The sequence below is a fragment of the Cinclus cinclus genome, chromosome 16, assembly GCF_963662255.1.
Source record: "Cinclus cinclus chromosome 16, bCinCin1.1, whole genome shotgun sequence".
Lineage (NCBI taxonomy): Eukaryota > Metazoa > Chordata > Aves > Passeriformes > Cinclidae > Cinclus > Cinclus cinclus.
Window position 1 is genome coordinate 11,477,999 of NC_085061.1, and position 22,841 is coordinate 11,500,839.

At 52.1% G+C, this 22,841-nt stretch overlaps 2 protein-coding genes across 14 annotated transcripts in view; both read right to left on the reverse strand.

Annotated features, from left to right (window-relative positions):
- UBN1 (ubinuclein 1) overlaps positions 1–15,250 on the reverse strand; it is a 33,198-nt gene extending 17,948 nt beyond the window's left edge. For 4 of the 13 annotated variants that reach the window (XR_009933706.1, XR_009933705.1, XR_009933704.1 and 1 more), the window contains exons 1-12: positions 14,803–15,152; positions 14,269–14,684; positions 12,622–12,708; positions 11,637–11,732; positions 10,962–11,096; positions 10,430–10,533; positions 8,870–9,308; positions 5,755–5,825; positions 3,488–3,617; positions 3,183–3,301; positions 2,612–2,734; positions 1,631–1,774 (exon numbers count right to left, since the gene is read on the reverse strand). Coding sequence is in view for 10 of the 13 variants with exons in the window: in XM_062503810.1 (XP_062359794.1) it covers positions 1,631–1,774; positions 2,612–2,734; positions 3,183–3,301; positions 3,488–3,617; positions 5,755–5,825; positions 8,870–9,308; positions 10,430–10,533; positions 10,962–11,096; positions 11,637–11,732; positions 12,622–12,708; positions 14,269–14,508 (1,688 nt within the window). In the remaining 3 variants the exon portion in view is untranslated. The other 9 variants (XM_062503815.1, XM_062503816.1, XM_062503813.1 and 6 more) reach the window with 6 other exon arrangements.
- A 2,706-nt stretch (positions 15,251–17,956) lies between these two features.
- NME3 (NME/NM23 nucleoside diphosphate kinase 3) lies at positions 17,957–22,385 on the reverse strand. The gene is made up of 5 exons (XM_062503882.1): positions 22,277–22,385; positions 21,853–21,983; positions 21,349–21,450; positions 20,775–20,887; positions 17,957–20,069 (listed from the first exon to the last, which is right to left on the reverse strand). Exons 1-5 carry the CDS (start codon positions 22,383–22,385, stop codon positions 19,952–19,954), a joined length of 573 nt encoding a protein of 190 aa, XP_062359866.1. The 3' UTR covers positions 17,957–19,951.
- Positions 22,386–22,841: the final 456 nt, after the last annotated feature.

The following is a 22,841-nucleotide window of genomic DNA, read 5'->3' on the forward strand; positions in this document are numbered from 1 at the left end:
TAGATTTGAATTTCCCCTTCGTCAAAGAAAAATTTTTAAAACTTGGCAAGCTGAGTCCCTCAGGCAGGATAGATCTTCATTAACTAAGCAGGAACCTTCCTGCACCTCCTAATGCCATCTTTCAGCTCCTGCACCACCACACTACAGCCATGCTCAGCACTGAGCTTCTTGCACACATGCAACTGCAACAAACAGCCATGGACTTTTCCAAGTGGATCTGTGATGTGCCACTCATACTTATTGGGCTTAGGTACTGCTACCTACATCTTCTTTTGTCCCTCAGCACCCAGAAAGCAAATCAGCAGAGAAAACAGCACTGCCCAGCTTGTGAAATGCAAAGAAACAGATCAAGGAACAGCCTGGGTTGGAAGGAACCTGAAAGACTCCAGAAGCAAAACTGCAAAGTTGCCCTTTCTTTAAAAGTACTGAGCAAAACAAAGCAGGCCAGAAGGTGATGACAGTCCCAGCAGAGGGACTCTGCCATTTGTGTGGCTCTCTGCCACTGCCAGCTCAAGGGCAGAGATGATGGAGAGTGGGAAAGAGCAGGAAACAGCAGTGAGGGTACAGAAACCACACCAAAATCTACAGACACTAATAAGCCCCTGAAACTTTTCTACTTTGCCTTCTTTAAGGAATACTCCAGAGAAGACTTCCCAAAGTATCTGAAAAATGTATCCTTTGTGATTATTAAGTGAACTTTTGTAATACAGAGCCAAGAAAGCACAGACTGGCCTGTGGGCCTGATCTCTGTGCCACTTCTACCTGCCAGTGGCACCTGTGTGACATCAACATGGCACCAAGGCTATTCAGTACTGCCATTTACAGTCCTGGCTGCACTCAGGAATTTGTGAGGTGAAAAGGGACAGAGGGAGGGGGGAGAATATGCTGGAGGGCAGGGCTGCCATTCACAGGGCCCTTCCCAGACTGGAGAAAGGGACCAACACAAACCTTGTGAAGCTCAGTGAAATCCAGCACCATGTCCTGCAGCTGGGATGGAACAACCCTGGACAGCAGCCCTGCAGAAAAGGCCCTGGGGGTTCTGGGGGACAAGCTGAAGGGAAGCCACTGCTGCAAAGGTGTCCTTTGAGAGCAAACTAGCCCCTGCCCAGCACCTGGGAAGACACATCTGGACACAGACCCAGTTTCAGGGTCCCCACAGTACAAGAGAGATGCCAACAGACTGGAGACATCTTGAAGAACAGGGACACATGGCAGCCAAGGAGAGGTGGAGGGAACTGGGCTTGCTCAGCCTGGAAAAGGAGAAGACCCAGGAGGTATCTAATGGCAGTTTTCCACTACCTAAAGAGTGGTGGGGACAAGAACAAGATGGAGCCAGACCTTTCTCAAAGATGCACAGTAAAAAACAAAAACAGGGAATAATCAGTTCAGTGCAGCAAGGGGAAATCTTACTGGAAATAAGGAGAAAAGATTTCATGAAGAGTGATCAAGTACCAGAACAGAAGCCCAGAGATGCTGTGGTAATCTCCATCCTTGGGAATTTCCAAAATTCCACATGCCAAAGCCCTGGGCACTCTGATCTAACTCTGAAGCCAGCCATTCCCAGAGCAAGGGCAGGACTAACGACCTTCCCAGGTCCCTTGGGACAAGGAATCCCTTGAGTCTTGCTCACCTGGCCTGCATCCAGCCTTTTGGCCAAAGGGGCTTCACCTCTCCTTCTAGGAAGGTCTTCACATAATCCTCTAGGGACTGAGACTTATTCTTGTTAAGGTCATAACCATCCAATTTAATCTTCACCAAATGGCAAAGCAGCTCCCTGAGGAACAGGAAGATTTTAGATACAGTTATGCAGATCGACCTTTCCCACTTGGAGATCATTCTCTTTATCCAGGCTGGATAAATACACCAAGACACACCTGGCTCTTGCTAATACAACCCTGCACTGCTTCCTCAGGAAAGCGAAAGGCACATTCCTTGCTCTGTGTGTGCACACACATGGATGCATCAGGGAGAAAAGTCTTGTTGGCCCTTCCCAGTGTAATATCCTGAAACAGCTGAGGTAGCAAACCAGTGCCAGAGCCACAGGCACCAGTAACAACCACAGAACTGAACCTCTCTGCAAGGAGAAGGCAGGAAGCAAAATTGGCTATGTCCTACATGGATCAGCAGCACAAATTGATTTGTTCCAGAATAAGAAGAAAAAGACAGCAGGACTGATTTTCCTTTTACCCTTTGTCACTCTCCTCTGTTCTCAGCACTCCCTTCTCTGTCAGACTCCTGAGTGCCACAGGCAGCAAAACCCAACAGCTTCAACTGCTTCCATGACCAGAACCTGGGCATGTCAAGAGTCAGCAATTCAGCTGAATCCCTTCTGTTCCCAAAGATCTGATCCTCTCTCTTTTGGACTCTGCACAGAGGCTTCTCAGCATTTCTCTCAGGGGTAGCCTGGGCCTGAAATCAGTTTCAGGGTGAGATGTGATAAATGCAGTAGTAGCTTCCATAAACAGCACCATGTGCCATGAACCTCCAAGCTGACTGTTCCTACAGGAGATCAGCACTCCTCTGTAAACAAGAAACAGACACCAAAATGCTTCACTGCCAACTGCAGAGAAAGACAGGTCATGAGTTTGCTTAATATCTGAGTTATTCAAACCTGATTTCATCATTCCACTGGAATTTCTTCCGCGGGCCCGCAACACGCTTCCCTCCCTTTTCTTCATCCTCATCATCATCAGAACAAACTCGCTGTTCTTTGTCTTTTTCCTCTTCCAGCATCCTAAGATGGAGACAGGAAACGTAGAAGTGATTGTCCTGCAGGTTCAAGGGGAAGATTAAGTATCTCTGAACGGCACTGAACAGAGGTCTCAATATCAGCAATCTCTGGCTTAGGGTGCAAGCTGAGCTATGGGCTCAAGGTTAAGAAACCTCACAATATTTTGTAATAGAGATGATGGGATTAATCCAACCTGACAGTTCCCAGGCTGCCATATTCCTAAGGACACACCTGCACACGCAAAACCCTTCAGCCAAGCTCTGGTCCCATCAGTGCTGCTATAGCTGGCATCACTACAGACAGCACAAAGAACACACACAGCTTAATTAGGCCAATCGATGCCTTCAGCAAATTTAGCCTACGGAACAAAAGGAGGTGGCAAACTTCAAGAGCAGTCTCCAGGCCTGCTGGGAAAGGCTACAGATGGGGAATGAGCAACTGAGGAGCTTACTTGGCAAACTTGGCCTGAGTATGGGCTTGGCATTCCTCCTGGTACTTGGCCACCTGCTCTGGCATGGCCCTTCCAATGGCTTCCTTCAGCTTCTGCAGAGGCTCCTTCAGTCTGCCACCCTGCAGCAAGCACAGAACAGCCTGAAGCTCCACACGGCTGGGACACCAAAATCCAGCCAGTTCCAACCCCCACCCCCAGTGCTGGGACGGTGCCCCATGGAGGACACAGACCGTTTGGGGACAACAGCCACACTGTGCCCAGCAGGGCTGCCACACACACAGGCCTGTGCTGGCCACTTCCCTCACCTGCTCATAGAGGTAGAGCCTGCGGGCTCGCTTCAGCAGGGTGTCCTTGCTGCAGGGGAAGAAGGCGGCCAGGTGAGCATAGACCCCCGAGCGCACCTGGCTGCTCAGCTCCCGTGTCTGCAGCTCGATGCTGTGGGGACAAATACAGCGTTAGCAGGGACTCCTGAGCAACCAGGGCCACTCTGAGGGGAGCTGCAGGCAGGGACAGAAGGACAAAGGACAAGGCAAACTGCCTTGGTGAACGTTTTTTGGATTCTAGAATCAAGAGGTTTTATCCCAAGCTATGCTTTGAATTTGGTCTGGGACTAGTTGGAGAAGGAACAAATGCAAGTCAGCAGTCTCATCTGTTCTGCAGCTCTCCCTGGCAGCTGCATGCAGGAGGGTCAGGCAATGAAATGAGAAGTGCACACTGGTTATGTTCCACTGGCAGTAGAATTCAGGACAATACAAAATTAAACTTTATCCCTTGGGTTTCAACTTCCAAGTGAGTAGATGAGAGAGATCAGTGTGTGCCAAACCCATCTACACACTTAAACAGAAATTAGGAGCCTGGCTTTTTAAGCCAACTCTTGGTGTCAGAAAGTGCAAAAAATGCCAAGTGATTCATCATCACCATCATCAAAGTCACAGAATGGTTTGAATTGGAAGAGACCTTAAATCCCATCCCACCCCCTGCATGGGCAGGGACACCTTCCACTGTCCCAAGGCTGCTCCAAGCCCTGTCCAGCCTGGCCTTGGACACTTCCAGGGATCCAGGGGCAGCCACAGCTTCTCTGGGCACCCTGTGCCAGGGCCTCCCCACCCTCACACAGCTCCACAAGTACCCCTTTACATGGGTGAGCAGCCAGTGCCAGGTCAAGCTCAAAGGGTTACAGTAAATGGGGTCACAGCAAGACAGTCACTATTGGGGTTATGCAGGACTCTATTTGAGGGCTGGCGCTCTTGAACATTTCTATAAACAATCCAGATTCAGGGAACAATTTCTTCCCAATATCCCATCCATCCCTGCCTTCTGGCAGTGGGAAGCCATTCCCTGTGTCCTGTCCCTCCTTGTCCCCTGTCCCTCTCCAGCTCTCCTGGAGCCCCTTTAGCCCCTGGCAGGGGCTCTGAGGTGTCCCTGGAGCCTTCTCTTCTCCAGGTGAGCACACCCAGCTCTCCCAGCCTGGCTCCAGAGCAGAGGGGCTCCAGCCCTTGGAGCATCTCCATGGCCTCCTCTGGACTCTCTCCACAGCTCCATGTCCTGCTGCTGTTGGCCCCAGGGCTGGGGCAGCTCTGCAGGTGGGGTCTCACCTGATGGGGCAGAATCCCCCCTTCCTTTCTTCCCACACTGGGGCTGAGCCCAGCACAGGGGGGTTTCTGGGTGCACACAGGGGGGAGCATGTCCAGCCTCTCACCTATCAACACCCCACATCCTTCTCCCAGGGCTGCTCACAGTGAGTTCTTCTCCCAGTCTATATTCACCTCAGGGGTTGCCCTGATACAAATTGTACAGCAAAATTCTACAAATCTGTCTAAATCTCCTCTGAACGAGGCTGAAGTGATCAGTCTGACACCAGACAAGGACTGTTTGTGCAGCCAGCACTGGAATGCTGGAAGGTGGTAATCAGCCCTGGAAATGAGAGGGAAACAGAGTCCCAAACCTCCCCTTGGCAGTTCCCTGCAAGTGCTTGGATAAACCTTAATGAAATTAAAGCCTGGGTGTCAGTATTATTGCACTGATCACAAAGCCCTGTGCATTCATCAACCCTCTCCAGGCTCTGGCAGAAGAATGAACCCATTATCTGCAGCTGTCTGAGCAACACTGGCACTCTGTAATTTGGGGCTTCAAATCACAGAGCAGGAATGGAATTCCTCCAGTTTTCCCAGAGAACCAGTTGAACACAGCAGCCATATCCCAGTTACAAACAATTCTATATAACATGTAAGTTAAGTAGCAAGAACATGCCTGACATCTGTCAAAGGGATAGATTTACTGGTCTTGTATCAAGTTAAACTCACAGGTCAAATGACCAAATTTAGGCATATAAATATCAGGCAGCATCTTGAGAATAGGAGGCCTGGCTATATCCCCTCCATCAATCTCCCACCTCATCATATTTCAACTGAAAACCATTTCTAGGAGACTTTAATGTTAATCTGGGCATGTTCTGTCTGGAAGACCTGCACAAGGACAACTCCACAATTCCTGCTGAACCTGCTCCTGAATTTATAAAAAATGCTCTTCCTAATGCTCTCCTTTCCCACACCTCTCTGCTGGCAGCACTTACTCCAGTATGATGTTGTTGATGTCCTGAGTGAAGAATCTCTGCTTGCCTTCTCCCTCAGCAGCTCTGGCAGCCTGGAAGTCAGGAAATAACACAAATCATCAGCAGTTCACAGCTGGCACAAGCAACCAAGTGTCTTCAAAACCACCACAGAACTACTGCAAAACAAGGCACAGTTTCATTACATAAACTGTCACAGCAGAAGTGGTGGTGACCTGTCCTCTCATACCTGCCCAGTTCAAGTCCAACCCTGCCTGACCTAGTAACACCAGGTCCTGCACACCTGGTGACCTTCCCAGACTGGATTCTCCTCTCCAGATGCACTGGAGTTACCACTCTGGAGTGCAGATTCCTCTGTTTCGTGGGACAAAAGAGGTGGTTTGGTGGCTTCTTTGGCAAACTTGCCATGGGGATAACAACAGCTTCAGGGCATGGTTTTAACTTCTCAGTAGACTAAGGAATATGAGCACAGAGCTTGTCCCTGGACCAGGAAAGCTCATCCTAATCATATCTGAGGAAGACTGAGGAGACATCACCAGGTTTTCCAGATCAATCTGGAAATTAAGCCAAGACTCCAACAGAGAAGAGTCACAGCCACAGGGGATGTGTTATTCCTAGCCAACACCATGGAAACAAAAAAAAAAAAAGTCCTGTTCAGGAAGCTTCCTGAGCTATGACTGCAGCTCACAAAGTGCTGCCCAAAAACATCACACCCATTAAAAATATGTCCAGCAAGAAAATAACTCCAAGAGATCAATGAGATAATAGCAAATTGCCAAGAGCTTTCAGTTTTTTCTGAGTGGGGATATTAACAAAACTGGGAATTGGCACAAGGCACCACAATGAGTTAGTGATTCCTTGCTCTGGAAAGGAGACCAGGAGAGGATTTTGAAATCCCATGATTTACCACTCCAAAGTTGAGGCAGGCAAGCAATTAATTTATACCCAGAGGATGAACATTCCTCGCTGCCAGCAGCAGGTGATATCAAAGGAGAAGGCTCAACGCTAAGAAGAATCCTCAACAGGAAAAGAATTTAGGAAGGAGAGGGTTAAAGTCAAAGCAGTTCTAGTAGAAGAGGAAATGCCTGGGGGCTCCATTTAACTCAGAAGATGCTCCCACCTCTGGGATGCAGAGACTTGGCTCTCAGGCAGAGGTACAGCACCTCTTCATTCCCACCTGAGTTCATGTCCCAGAGTCCTAACTGAGCCACAGGTTTCGGTTTGTTTCTTAACATCCCCAATCCAGCAACGAGAGGCACAGCAGCAAGAAAATCTAAGCAGGAAAATCAGTGGGGACTCTGCTATTAAACTGTTTCACAACACTGTAACAATTAACCTCATATTGTGGAACTTCCAAAATATTCTTTAACTCAGAGCCAGAAACAGCTGTTTTGGTGCTTTCTGAAACAGAAACATCCACCAAGATCCCATGATTTTTATCAGCTGTGGCAATACTTGCTCCACTTCCTCCTCCCCTCCCATCTGCTTACCCCCACTGCACAACTCAGCAGAACAGTTTTCTAAGAGCAGCTTATCTTCAGTAACAGGAGTTACTCAGCATCTCTTAAGTAAGAGGTGCTCTAAACTGAAGTGTCCCAGGAGGCAGAACCACCACAGAGCTCCAAGGGCACGTTTATGACTTAAAATCAATGTTTAAAACCACAGTAGCACTTGTTGACAGGCTGATGGTGACAACCCTCACACCGCAAGGCTGAAAGCACGCTTTGACATGCCAGAAGGGATCCCTGACCAGCACCCAACGTTTTCCTTCTCCAAAACAGACTGGAGCTTCCCAAAGCACACCACATTTTGGAGAAGAGGGGTGAGTCCCCCAGGAGTCCAGCTCCAGGAGGAGCTACTGGTAAAAACACACAGGATCATCATTCCAGACATTAATATATTCCACCCCCTAAGTGGTAACCCAACAACAAGATGCTAAAAATGGCAAAAGGATTCAAACTGCCAAATTGGTGCAATTCCAGTGGTACCCAAGCTTCAGCAAAGGATCTGCCTGTGACATGGAAATGGTTCTAGCAAATCCTCAAGCCCCATCTACAGGGCTTTCCTGGCCTTCTCCCAGTACAGAACAGTGGCAATGCTTTCCAGCTGCAACTTCTTATTTTACACACAGAACACTGTGCACCCCTTCACTGTCTTGACCAGCACATCACATCAAAAATATTATAGTGGAAGTTGTCCTTGTCATAGTTTAACCCCAGCCTGCAACTTGGCCCCACACAGTTACTTGCTCCCTCATCCAGGTGGGATGGGGCAGGAAATCACAAGGGTAAAAGTGAGAAAACTCGTAAGCTGAGATAAGGCAGTGTAACAGGGAAAGCAAAAGCCATCCAAGCAAAGCAAAACAAGGAATTCATTCCCCACTTCCCATGGACAGGCAGGTGTTCAGCCATCCCCAGGACAGCAGGGCTCTATCACATGTAACATGCTGTTCCTCTGGAAAACAAATGTCATCACTCCAAATATCCCCCTCTTCCTTCTTCCTGCAGCTTTATATGCTGAGCATAGTCTGGGATATCCCTGTTGGGATCAGCAGTCTTGGCTGTGTCCCCTCCCAACTCCTCATGCCCCCCAGGCCCCTCACTGGCAGTATGGGGTGAGGAGCAGCAAAGGTCTGGGCACTGGGTGAACACTCCCTGCTCAGCAGTAGCAAAAACATCCCTGGGTTATCAGCTGTCTTTACAGCACAATTCAAAACAGCCCCAAAACAGACACTGTGGGGAAAATTACCTCTATCCTAGCCCAAACAAGCACTCCAGCCTCAGTAATTCACATTTCAGTTCATTCATGTCAAAGTGACTTTGGAAATTACTTCTTGCATCAGATGCATACTTTGCCAAGAGGGGTAAAGAAGGAATCCTGATCAGGTGTGATCTCCAGTGTTACATTCAGTAGCCAACAAGGTCCAGCACTTGGACATTCTTGACATCTTCAAGAAAATGACTTAGAAGAAACCAGGTGACACAAAGGTGTGATCCCAGTGGATCTGAGAAACTCCCCCACTGGAATATGCTCTGTCCCTGGGTGCTGCCACCCACACCCAGCAGAGCTGTACCCCTCCAGTACCCACCAGCCCCAGTGCCCCTAGCAGCTGCTGTACCTGAGCCAGTTCCTTGATCCGTTTCTCCAGGGGGGCTGGCAGCCCTTCTGGGAGGGATGGTGGCTGCTTGAACTCCTGCTCCAAGCCTGTGCCACCAGGGTCACTGCCATCCTCCACTTCGGGGCAGGGACTGCCCTCTGGGGACTCACTCAGGAGTCGCTCCAGGTCCAGCTCACTCAGGGAATCCATGGCTGTGGCTGCCTGGAGCAGGTCACTGTCACTGGCGTGGCCGAAGAGCGAGAGCAGAGGGTCAGCCATGGCCTCTGCCTCCCTTGGGGCTGCAGGGTCTGCTGGGGAAGGAGTCACCACTTTCTGCTCTTCCTCTTTTTTCTTCTGAGCATCCTTCTCCTTCTGAAACTTCTTCAGCATCTCCTTGACACTGAGAGCTCCAGAGTATTTCTTCTTCTTTTTCTCCTTACTTGCATTTAATGCTGTGAAGCTGCAAACAAAGCCAAAAGGAAAGGGAACTGAATACAAGATCAAGGAGCAGAGAGGGTCCCTTCCCCCCCCCCCCCCCCAGTTCACTTCAGAATTCCCTCGAAAGTCTTGGCCCCTTAACCAATTACACCAGAAAAAGTATTTTACAGCTTCTAAAAGTCTTAAGGTTCTGGCTGCTCATCTCAGCTCACAGAAGGCTGTCCTGACTCACTGCAGAGAGGTGCTGGGACTTAAACCACCTCCACATAGCTCTGCTTTCATTTAGCTACATGATATTATTGTTATTCCAGCAAGGATGGCTAGGAAATGGACAATTAGTAAAGAGGAACTGAGGCAGGACAGAGTTAGTGTGAAGCTTTCTGCTGTCTTAAAACCAGGAGAGCAAATTCCTTTCCTTGATTGCTTTGAAGGAATCACACACTGATGATACCATGTCAGACACATGGGTTGGTGTTGCCCAAAAGCAGATGCATGCAGGAAAATATAAATTACAACAAATAGTTAAAGGAAGAAGGAAAAGCCTTAGGAAATGAGTGAAAAGCAACAGATATAGATACTGAAAGAGAAAGGCCAGGCAGACCAAAGCAAGGACAGAGCTACAGCACAAGATGACTCAGAACAAAAAGAAAAACCAATCCATTTTACAGCCCAAAAGCTATAAAAGAGCTGAGCACTCATCCAGGAAATACTTTGGGCAGGAGTACAAAGGACTGCCCAGAGAGAGCAGTAACACAGCCTGCCTTGTAACCTCTCCCTCCCTGCCAGCTCAACTCGTAAAGCCCGAGCCCAAGCCCTTCCCACGTGCCTTTCCTCCCACAGCTTCATCCCAACAGTTGTTATCTTTCTCTCCACTCTCCATATCTGTTCCCACTGTCAGTGCCCACAAAACACTCCTGCAGTCTGCTCTGCCCCTCTTTGCTCACACACTACTGCTGTGGAGCTATGCTCCTTCCCTCATCATCCCCTGCCTTTCTTTCCCACTCTGGAAGCAACAGGGGTTTTCCTGCTGGTGTTTGCAATGTGCATTTCAGCCACTCCACACTGCAAGAGATTCCTACTGCAGCCACCTGTAATGCTGAAACAAGGTGCTAGGCAGCAAGAATTCCCTCCTCCCCTCCTTACCCAGCTTTTGGAAACTTGGACTTCTTCGACTTCTTTTCCTTATCATAAGAATCATCCTTCTTCTTCTTCTTTATTTTTTCACCCCCATCTTTCAACTTCCGCTTCTGCAGAGGGTTAAAAATGAGTCACAATCAAAGAGTTTCTCACAACATCACCAGCAATCCCAGAGCCACTCTGGGACCTCTCCCAGGAATGTAAAAACACAGGACTCATTAACCCAACTCCCTTACATCCTTTACCACAGTTCTGGCACATGCTGCCTTCAGCATTTGACAGCATCCCCATAATGCTGTGACTTCCAGGATGACAGGGAGCTGCTGTCACCTCTGCTCTGGGAACCAGGTAACCCCACCAGAATCCATGCCAGATATGTTTCATTTTACTAAGAAATGTTAGGATGCAATGGGATTTCAAATGCTTATCCCTATTCTGTCCACACCAAGTTATTAATCTCTCCCACTCTAGATGATAACACACTGCAGCAAGCTCTGAGCTATAACAGAGGAATAATTGAGAAAGCTTCCTTGCTGACCTTGGGACACTTCTTCTTCTTCTCTTTGACGTAGTCATCCTCAGACTCAGAGGCCTGCCGGAACTGCAGTGTTCCTGAGTTGATGTAAAACCCTCCATACTTCGTAGTGAGAGAGGCAGGAACGAGTTCATCATACTGGAAATAACAGAGAACAGTTCATTGGCACTGGGAGCTTGGTTACTTCATTCTGTAGCTCAGCTGCTTGGAAGATGCAGTGGGATTCGTGGAATCACAAAATATACTGGGTTGGAAGGGACCCACCAGGATTGAGTCCAACTCCTGGCCCTGAACAGACACCCCAACAATCCCAACCTGTGCATCCCTGAGAGCATTGTCCAAATGCTTTCTGAGCTCACACAGGCTTGTTGTGGTTATTTCCCTGAGAAAGCTGTTCCAGTGCCTGACCATGCCCTGGGAGAAGAACCTTTTCCTGATATCCCACCTAAAGCTCCCTGACTCAGCTCCAGCAATTTCCTCAAGTCCTGTCCCTGGGCACGAGACTGAGGAGATTGTGCTCCCCCAAGAACACATTGGAATGTCTACCAGCATCTCCTGCCATGCAGCTGCCCCAGGAGCTCTCATTCCCTGGCTCTGGCACCCTCCTGGCTCACTCCCAGTCCATGTTCAGCCTCCCAGGCAGCCACCTTTAGCCACTCTCACACCCCCAGCACTCACAGCTTCCGAGTTGTCGATGAAGGAGTCGGACTCATCATAGCCATACCCCATATCAATCAAATCCTGAATCCGGTCCTTCCTGCGCCTCTTGCCACCCTGAACAAGGAAACATGGACACTGTGATCACTTTTCTTTCCCAGTACCACAGAGATACCCTGACCCAGGACAGCAACGCTGGCTCCAGGACAGAAAAGCTATAGAACCAAACCAGGGCTGGATCCCATCGCACTGTACTCCCAGGGTGTGGTAAATCCAGTTTTAAGCCTTGTCATACAGAAACAAAACAGTGCAGCCAAATGAAAAACTGCCAGCCAGACTCCACACTGAACTGGGTCTGCACCCCTTCAACATTCCTGCCAGGGCTCTCTTCCATAGAGCTTACTCTACCCTAAGTGCTCCAGTGGTTACAGACTCAGTACTACAGGCATCAAACACACAGAGAGTGTGTCAGGGTGACCCATGGGCCAAATCTGTATCACAAAACAACACACAACTTGCTACCCCCAAGTGCCAAAGAGTATAAAAACCACAGCATGGTTTTATTGCCAACCACATAAATAATGCAAAAGGAAGAACAGAAAGGACCAGGTAAGACAGATCCATGCAGCAGTGTCCTGAGGGCAGTAAACTCATCACAGCCCCATGCTCAGAGACTTGGCACATTCCATCCTGCCACAGCAACAAAGCCTAGAAATTAATTTTTGCTTCAGGAAATTCAATTTTATCAATCACAGTAAGTGATTTGCCATTCACTTTAATTCACGTCATTTGCTTTAATCAGACTCATCTGATTTAAGAATGAATCTGAACTATTTTTGCAGCCTTGAGACAGAAGAAGAACATAAAAAACAGCACGTGGCAGCCAGGATAAAGGACTGGGGGAGAATAGGAACTTGAGAGACAGTGAGCATTAAAAGCAGTGCCAGAGAGCTGAACAGCATTGTCCAGCCCAAAGAATAACACAATTTAAAGAAGAAACACTTACATATTTTTCTTCGAACTTCCTAGCAAGAGCCTCCACTTTATGTCTTTCTTTTTCCTCATCATTGAAGGGATCAGTCGGGTCTTTCTTCTGTAGAAACAAAAGGGTTAAAACCATGACAGTCAATCCTGCCACACTGCCACCAAAACCCCATGAATTAAACCCATCCTGACCAGAGCAGCTGGGCAGAAGCTCAGATAAATCAACCTTTACGACAGCGCTGATCAAGATCTTCATCAGTGGCATGGACAGTGGGATCAGGGCACCCTCAGAATGTTTGGAGATGCTGCCCAGCTGTGTGATGTGGCTGACACACCTGAGGGACAGGAGGCCACCCAGAGGGACTTGGACAGGCTCGAGAGCTGGGACCATGGGAACATCATGAGGTTCAACAAAGTCAAATGCTGGTGCTGCACCTGGAACCAACGGGATCAATCCAGGCTGAGAGATGAAGGGATGGAGAGCAGCCCTGGCGGAAGGATTTGGGGTGTTGGGGGGGTGACAGTTGGACTTGCCCCAGCCGTGAGCACCCAGAAACCCTCTGTGCTGGGCTGAGCCCCAGTGTTGGCAGCAGGAGGGGAGGACTCTGCTCCTCTAACCCCTCTAACACCCCACCTGCAGAGCTGCCCCAGCCCTGGGGCCCAGCACAGGAAGGATGTGGAGCTGTGCAGAGTCCAGAGGAGCCCCTCTGCTCTGGAGCCAGGCTGGGAGAGCTGGGGGTGCTCACCTGGAGAAGAGAAGGCTCCAGGGACACCTCAGAGCCCCTGCCAGGGACTAAAGGGGCTCCAGGAGAGCTGGAGAGGGACTGGGGACAAGGGATGGAGGGACAGGACACAGGGAGTGGCTTCCCACTGCCAGAGAGCAGGGATGAATGGGGTATTGGGAAGGAATTGTTGCCTGGGAGGCTGGGGAGGCCCTGGCACAGGGTGCCCTGAGAGAAGCCCTGGCAGCATCCAGGGCCAGGCTGGGCAGAGCTTGGAGCAACCAGGTATAGTTGAAATTGTCCCTGGACTTGGCAGGGGGTGGGATGGGCTTTAAGGCCCTTTCCAAGCCAAATTATGCTGGGATTTGAGAGTGTCTCTGTAGTTTGGGTGCTCTCCCAGCTAGTTTTGTACCTGCCTCTGTTTTTCCCAACCCTCAATAAACCCCCCCCCAAAAATCAAGTGGCATAAAGCATAACTGACTGCTAACAGTCCTGAAGGCAAACAGTAAAAGGAATAGAATCCAGTAAGTTTCTTTTCACAGACAAACACTCCTAACTCAAATAGATGCTACAGAAGTTTTCATTCATGTCTCCTTTGGTGCTCTTTGGAAAACGGCTCTTTATCACTGCCAGCTGCCCAGGTACCAAAACTCACTTTAGATCAAGCCACTCCAAACTAAACGAGCATCATATCCTACACCTACCACCAGCACAACACCCTCCCAACACCAAATTCCAGCCAGGGCTGGAGTTACACAGTATGGCCTGACAACAAGAACCCCAGCCAAGTGTCAGTTCTCCTGCCTGCAGGTTGTTCATCCACACTCCTCCCACTTTGCAGCACCTCACAGCAAGCACAGACCCAATCCTCAAAACAGCGATGCTGAGACAGCCTTTGAAAACTTCAGCTACAACACTGGTTCCCACAGTCCCCCAGGGACACTCACCTTGTCACCTGAAGAACACCCTTTCACTTTCCCTCGACAGCTCTTGAGGAGATCCGGGTAGAAGAACTCCGGGCAGCGTTTGTGGTCTGGCTCAAAGAGGGTCAGGGTGATCCGCACGGCCGTGGCTGCCGGCTCGGGCTCTGGGGGCTGCTCTCCATCGTCCTTCCGAGACCTCTTCAGGAAGGTACTGCTCAGTGGCCCATGCAGAGTGGTGAACGAAACCCTGTGGGGCTCTGTCATGGCTATGGCCAAGTCTTACCAGGCCTCATGGCATCGTTCCCATTGCATTAGGAAAGGTCTGTCGGGCTGCACTGATGGATTTCACCAATGATAACAGGGGATGTTGGCAGCAGAACACGTGCTTTGCTTTTGGAGTTTTCTCGGGAAGTGACAAAGGGCCGTGCTGTGAGCGCTTACTGCAATCATTAGAGAGAAGAAAGAAAGAAAGAAGTCAATCCTTGTACCAGTCTTCCATCCAACACTGGAAGCTCCCCGCTATCCCTCCAGTCCATTGCAGGTTTCCTCACACCACACCTCTCCATTTGTAAGGGCTGAAGGAAATCCAGCTGCCAGGGAAACAAAATGAGCCTGCCAGACTCGCTTTGACGCGGCCGAGGAGCCCTGGGCACAAACACCGGGCTGGGGCTGCACCTCCGGGGCCCGGGCTGCGTTCCGACCGCCTGATCTCCCGCTCCACGGAGGCCCGGACACCACTGTCCCTGGGATAGCGGCCCCGATGGGGGCTGAGCGGGGCCCAGGGCGGAGCGGGATTCGGGGGCGGAGCGGGACTTGGGGGCTGAGCGGGAGTCGGGGTGGCAGCGCCGCCGGAGGGAGCGCGGCCCGCGGGGCTGAGGAGAGGCCCGAGGCCGTGGTGCCGGGGCCGCAGGCCCGCCCACCCTCACTCACCGCCGGCGGGACTCAACCACCACCGCCGCTCCGGGCCCGCTCCGGCCCCGCGCCCGCGTCACGTGGGCGGTGCTGCCCTCGCGCCGGGCCGCGCGCGCCGCAGCCAATCAGCGACCGCCCTAACGGCCACGCCTCGCACTGCGACCAATCAGCGACCGCCCCAACGGCCACGCCTCGCGGGAACGGCTCGAGGGAGGCTGCCCCCACCACGTGATCGAGGCGGGCCAATCCCCGCCGCCGGTACCGCCCCTTCCCGGCGCCCCGCGCGCAGTGGCGGGAGGGGCGGTAAGATGGCGGCGGCCCCGGGGAAGCCGTGGAGGTCTGGCGGCGAGGTCTCGGAGAGGCTGTCCGCTCTCTTCACTCACCGAGCCGCGTTTGGTGGATCCTCCTAGGAATCAGTGGCGTGAAGCCTCCGGGAACCTGCGTTCGTCCTGCCCCCCCGTGTCCCTTAAATAAGCTGAGGTTTCCTCCGTAGAATGAAATCCAATTTAGGGAATGTGTGTAACGATAAGGTGCAACAGTGTAATCTAACATATCTAAACAGTCCCACTTCAGTGTCCTTTAAAATCCTGGAGGTTATTTAGGGAGTTGCTGAAAAGCCCTTGAGAGCCAATGCAGTCAGCGGTCACAGCCAGCAGTGGGCTCACAGGGGTAAGGTCCTGCTTAATCCGCTTAATTTCCACTTGTGAAAAGCTCAGGCACTGATTCCCCAGAGTCACAGAATGGTTCAAGCTGAAGGGGACTACAGTGGCTCATCTGGTCCCACCTGCAGGGTCAGCACAGGGCTGTGTCCAGACAGTTCTGAAATATCTCCAGTTAGAGACACTCCACTACCTCTCAGAGCAGCCTGTTCCAGTATACCAAAAAGATTTTCATCCTGCCCATTTGGAGCTTCTTGGGCTCAGTCTCTGCCCCTTGCTCTGATGCCATTGCCGGGCCCCTGGAGCAGAGCCTGGGCCCTGCTCTGCCCTTCCCTGGGACACCCAGGGCTGAGGGCCCCTCTCAGCTGGGGCTGCTCTCCAAGCTGAACAGCTCCAGGTCCCTCAGCCTTTCCTCACAAGGAGATGCTCCAGTCCCTTCAGCATCCTCACAGCCTCCACTGGACCTGCTCCAGGAGCTTCATGTCCCTCCTGTCCCGACACAGCATTCCAGATGTGCCCTCCAGATCCCCTCCCTCACACCCTCCAGGAACCCCCACCTTGGCCCCAGGGCTGATCAGGAAGAGTTGGTGTCACCCTTTTCACAGATCTGCAGCCCCAGCCTACTCTGGTGCCTGGGGTTGTTCCTCCCCAGATGCAGGACTCTGCTCTGGTCTGTGCTGGATTCCAGGAGGTTCCTCTCTGCCCCTCTGCCATTGTCGAGGTCCCTCTGAAGGGCCACAGAACCCTCTGAGGTATCAGCCACTCCTCCCAGCTCTGTGTCAGTCATCTTTGTGTTGACCAAGGGAAAAAAGTAGATGTGGTGGTTTGGGGTTTTAGCAAAGCTTTTGATACCATCTCGAACACTGTCTTGGATAAACTGTCCCTCACACAGCTCCACAAGTACCCCTTTACATGGGTGAGCAGCCAGTGCCAGGTCAAGCTCAAAGGGTTACAGTAAATAGGGTCACAGCAGGACAGTCACCATTGGGGTTATGCAGGACTCTATTTGAGGGCTTGAATGTTTCTATAAACGATCCAGATTCAGGAATTTAACATACATTAGGGAGGTTTGCCAACAACAGCGAACTGGAAGGGGCTGTGGAGTCCCCAAAGGGCCCTTGCAGGGAGATGGGCAGTCACAACCTGTGTGAAATTCAACAGCAGCAATGCTGGACTTTGCATCTGGGACAGGGCTTTGCATCTGGGACAGGGCTGTACACATAATTTGGGGCATGGGAGGCTGGAGAGCAGCCCAGCCAACAGGCCTGAGGGTTAATGGTAACTTCAATAGGAGCCATCAGTGGCAGCCAAAGAGCCGACTCTATCCTGGGCTACAGCTCTGCTCAGGGAGAGTAATGTCCTGCTCAACACTGGGGCTGAAGCTCTGTGTTCCCACTAACAGGGCAGGGAGACAACAGCTCAAAAGCTATTTCCCATCCCATAACATTTTCAACCTTCTTTCATTTTCCAATACTCTTGTGTTTGGCTGACAGCACCAGCTCAGACCTAACTCCTTAGCAAATGCACTGCTCGAAATTCAGAGAAAAGCCCTAGGAGCAGAAACCAGGGTCTGACATGGAGCTGACATCCAGGCAAGAGGAGGGTGCAGGACCCTTCCAGTGTGCCCAGCAACAGGAGGAGGGACAACAGCCAGAAACTAAAACAAAAGAAGCCCCCCAACAACACGAGGAAGAATTTTTTTACACTGAGAGTGGCAAAGCATGGGAGCAGGTGCCCAGGGAGGGTATTCCAAACCCATCTAGACACATTCCTGTGACAGCTGCTCCACATGACCCTGCTCTGACAGGGAACTGATCTCCAGAGGTCCTTTCCAACCCCAACTATTCTGGGATTTTGTGAGTTCTGCAGGAGCACAGAGCCTGCTGGTTCTGCTGCCACGAGCGTGTGGTGCTGCAGCAGCAGCTTGGCTTCACTGAACATCATCCCAGCCACACTTCTGCTTCAGTGGGAAGCACAAGAGCCCTGCACAGGGCAGAGACAACAGCATCTCTGCTGCCTGCACCTCCTCCAGCTCTGACACAAATGCTGCAGCCAAAACCTCCCCTCCACTTTGCTGCCCAGGCCATTTTCCACAAGCACCTGCAGCCTCCTGCCTTCAAGGGCCCTCAAGAAGAACAACAGACAGCTTCTACTTTTATTATTACAGTTGAACACAGTCTTGGACAGAGGAGAAGCAGCAGGAGCCAACATGCAAAGCAATTAAAGTCCCCAGGGGCTCGAGGAAGACCACCCACAGCTCAGCTCTTCTACCTGCTCCCAGCAGTGCCTCTGCGGCCCCTTTCCCTGCAGCTGTTGCTCCATTGTGCCCCCGAGCACGGGCAGACACCAAACCTACACACACAGAGAGGAGAGGACTGGCCTGGGATTGTGTCTCATGAGTCAGGTCCCAGAGTTCAGTGGGCTTTGAGAGCAGGAGGGCATCTAAAGTCTCATCTACATAGACAGGGAGAAGAGGTATCCTTCAGGAAGAGGCAATGGCAGGAGATAGAGCTCGAGTATTTGAGCAGAGCTTTTCTGTGTCAGAGCTAGCAGCTCTTGGTGCCAACAGCTCTTCTCAATCTATTTGTTACGCAACAAATGTGGCTTTCCTCCCACTCGCTTCACACCTCCGTTTTCACCAGCACCTTCTCCTGCAGCAGCCAGACTCGAAATTCAGTCAAGTGGACAAGGTCCAGGAACAAACAGGATCTGGCAAGTACTTAAGAGCTGGACACAGATGCCTGGAGAAGGCCCCAGGGCAGGAGGAGCTTTGTCTGAGGCAGCTAGACAGCCCCACTCATTGGAGGGAGACCTCCCAGCCCTGCCCTGCTCAACCCTACCACGCTGGGGCCAGCACAGAACGGGAGTGAAGGTGACTTTCCTCTGCCCCCCAAGAACTGTCCTCATTCCCCAGCACCTACAACGTTGAGGACCCAGAGGGACAGGCTTTTACGGCACAGGTCAAACTCATCCACATGCAGGATGCCCTGGGGATCTTGTTCCCTTGGTTTAACCATGTCCCTGTTCCACAGCAGGATTCCACGTCACTGTCCCTGTCCTTATGCTCTGGTGAGGCTCCACAGGGAGCTCAGACACAGCACAACTCTGGGTGGCCCAGAGACAGCTCAGAGGTGCTGTCCAGCCCATTACAAACTAGTTTCCAGATACCCTCCCATCAGGAAAGCTCCACTCCAAGCTCCCAGGATAACAAGCAGAATCTTGGGCTCTGCCACAGCTCAGTGCCAGGACTCCACAGCCTGTGCTGTGCACAAGAGAGAACTAAATACTGCCCTAAAGGGAGTCCTTCCTAGGCCCTAGATCCATAAATCCTTCCTTGCTTCCCTCTCCCCCCTTCTACTCCTGTGGCTGCCCCAGTGCTGCTGCTTCACATCAGTGACCATGGAGGGACAGTCTGATGTCAGGTTGGGTCAGGGCCATGCAGCCTCAAAGAAGCAGAGCAGACCTGGAGGAGCTTCCCACTCCCAGCAGCCACAGCCCAGGAACCAGAGCCTGAGGAATTGTGCGTTTAACAGCATTTGGAGAATCTTCCTTCCAAGGACTCACCTCATCACGTCTGAACTGGGTGAGCTTGTGCCCCAGCACACCAAGGGAGAATTGTCCCACCCTTCATTCCTTGTCTTGGAATGAACTCCAAAATGAGAATTTGCTCCCTTATCCTACAGCAGCCCAATTCTTTAAAAGCCTTTGCTGAAAAGCCTTCTAGAAATGCAGGTAAGTTGTCACGCCCATCACCTTGTGATCAGCACCTCTCCCAGCAGCAAGGAAAATGCATTCTTCTGTTCCAGGCAGGGATGAGAACACCCAGGAATGGGCCAAAAGCCCAATTTTCCTTCCATGAATCAGCTTGAGCTACTTGGGATTTAAGAAGCTGCAGCAAACAGAGAAACAGTACCAACTACTTACTAGAGCAGAGAGAGAAAAAAAGAAACAGCTCCCCTTGGCAGGAGCTGAACCACAGAGTTCCACACACAGCCCATCTCCCAGGATCCACCAGGCAGAAGAGGAATCCCACAGAGCATCTGCAGCCAGCCCCAGCAGCTGCCATGAAATGGATGGAAATGTCCTGTGTCCCAGAAGGAAGACGAACTTCCCTTGAGATTGCTCCTCACTGCACCTCATTCGTAGATCCAGTGTGCAGCTGTGTCCTCCCAGCACGGCAGCTCCTCCGGGCGGAACCACAGAGAGATCTCCTGCTGAGCACTCTCCACTGAGTCACTGCCATGGATCACATTCCTGTGGGCAAGGACAAAGGCAGCAGCTCTAACCAAGCTCAGAAAGGTGGCAGAGGGATGCTGCAGCCTGGAAAATTCCCCCTTGATTAATTTCATTAAAGCAATGGAGCCAGTCCTATCCCACAATACCCCTTCCTATCACAGACCCCTCATCCTTCCAGCAGTTCCCAGCACTCCCTCCTCCTATGCTGAGGAACAATTTGTTTGCTACAGGAGCTGCAAGTGGCTGTAGCTCTGAGATTTGCATTTTTTTTTTATGTCAGTGATTCCAGCTGTGCCTCCAGATTTTCCCCCTTCCATCAAAGTAATTTTGGTATCCAACACCAGTAAACAGAGATCTAAGCCAGGATGGTTCAGTAAGAGCTGTGTCTACCACAAGCCAGGCTGAGGCCACCCAAGGTCAACACCCATGGATATTCACCTGCTCCCACAAAAGGACTGAATGGGAGCCTCCCTTCCTCTTCACAGCTTGACAGTCCCAATTATCAGAGGAAAACAGGCAAAACCTACCTGCTTTCAACAGAAGACTCAGGAGGAAGGAAAGACACAACCCAGGCTCTTCCTCCTAGTAAAGCCAACCCCAGGAAACAGAGCTCAGCTCTGGTCTGAGCACAAAAGGGAGAAAACTGCTCTGGGAATGCAGACCCATATGACAGGCCTGGACAGAATGCCCTGGAACACTGAGGGAAGAAGTCAAAGCTCTCACTTGCCAACTTCAACACAGAAGTCTCCTCGGATGGTGCCAGGCTTGGATTCAGCTGGATTGGTCTCCCCGATCATGGTGCGAACTGTCTTCACCACATCTAGGCCCTGCCAGACCTGCAGGAGAGCAAAACTAGGATCAGCTTCCACAACTGCTCCAGCAGGTCACATCTGCCGTCTGAATTGCCCACCAGATCCACCCAGGTGAGAAACAGGAAAGGGTCTCTCCAAATTACTCTTCCAAAGTTGATTTTGGAAAATAATCCAAATTGTCTGTGGATTTCTCCCCCATCCCTGGAAGCACTCAAGGCCAGGTTGCACGGGGTTTGGAGCAGCCTGGGATAGCGGAAGGTGTCCGTGCCCATGACAGGGGGGGAAAGAGGCCTTTAAAGTCCCTTCCAACCCAAACTATTCTATGATTTAATTTCCAACAGAAAATATCCCTGTGGTTCAGTACAGCTTCAAGAGACCCTCTGAGGGGAGATACCACCTTACTTCCACTGTGCCAACAGCCACTGCTGCTCACACCTTGCACTTTGTCCCTGTCCCTTGGTCCATGGGCCCTGGCCAGCACTCACCATGGCCACGATGGGCCCGGAGCTCATGTACTTCACCAAGCGGCTGTAGAAGGGACGGTCCCGGAGGGAGATGTAGTGTTCCTTCAGCAGCTCCTCCGAGGCCTGCACAGAGCACAGAGCTTAGTCTACTCCCACACGGGGGGATTTGGGCAAGGGCTGTGCCTCAAGGATGTATGAAATTAAGGGAATTAAGCTCTTGCTGAGATGCTCAGTTCCAGGAGTGAAACAGCAGAAGCCTGACACAGGAGTTTCCAGTAACAGCTTACAGTAACAGCCCTGGAGTACGGGCACAGCCAAGGGCAGACATGCTCCCCACAGCTGAAATCACCCCTCCCAGTGCCAACTCTCCTCTGAGCTGCGAGGATTTAGTACTGGAAGGACAGCAGCAGGCTGTACAGACCGGATGACAGCCAGGACCCCCAGCAGTCACCGGCACAGCTGGGGTGGGCCCAGCCAGCTCCTCGGCTCCAGGGACCCCCAGCCCGGGTGGGCCCAGCCGCTCACCTGCAGCAGCTTCATCCCCACCAGCTGCAGCCCCTTCCTCTCGAAGCGCCGGATGATCTCCCCGACCAGGCGCCGCTGGACCCCGTCCGGTTTGATTGCCACGAAGGTTCGTTCGTTGACCCCGCTGAAGGCTGCAAGGAGAAGGCAGAGCTCTCAGGGGGAAGGAGACGCCTGTGGGCCTCCAGCCTAGTGGGCACAGGGGGTTCGCAGGTCCTCAGCCGTGGGGACACAGAAGGGGTCCCAGGTTCCTGCAGAGGAGGGCAGGGCGGTCCTGCCCGCGGCCGTCGGGCGCAGAAGGCACAGGGGGGGCCCTGTCCCGGGCCTTCAGCCGCGGGGGTCTCTCCAGGGAAAGGGAAGTCCCTGGCCCTCAGGCACAAGGGGAGCGGGGTCCCTGGTCCCCAGGGCCGGGGGTGCCGTCCCGTACCACTGTGGAAGAAGCCGGCGAAGAGCCCCAGCACCAGGCAGATCATGGCGGCGCCGTTCTTAAAGGGGACGTGCTGTCCCCTTGCTGTCACCGCCCCCCGCGGAACCATCGTGCCGGGAGCGCGGAGCGGCGGGGCCGAGACACGGGGCACCGGTGAACGGCCCGTTCCCATGGCGACAGCGGGGCCTGGTGCCTGCCGGGGCCGGGGCGGACACCAGGCTCCCCCTGTGCGAGGTGGCCCAGCCGCGGCCTCTTTGCTGCCGCCTCCGAGCTCCTCTGTACCGCTGGCCCGGCCACAGCGTCCTGGTGTTTCTGAGACTGTTTTGCCTTCGCCATCTGTGCCATTGCGGTCGTGACTGCACACCAGTTGTCGTTAGACTAGTCCGGTTATGGGGCAGCTGTTGTGGTACTGACCAACTCCTCTAGCTCAGGCAGGCCCAGGCTGGGACCTCAGGAAGAGGAGCTCTGAGCTCCCCTGGGCTATGCTGCAAGAGTAGAAGGGCAGAGCTCCAGTCCCGCAGAGCTGGGGGAGCTCCTCTGTACAGAGCAAGAGTTGCTGGTTTAA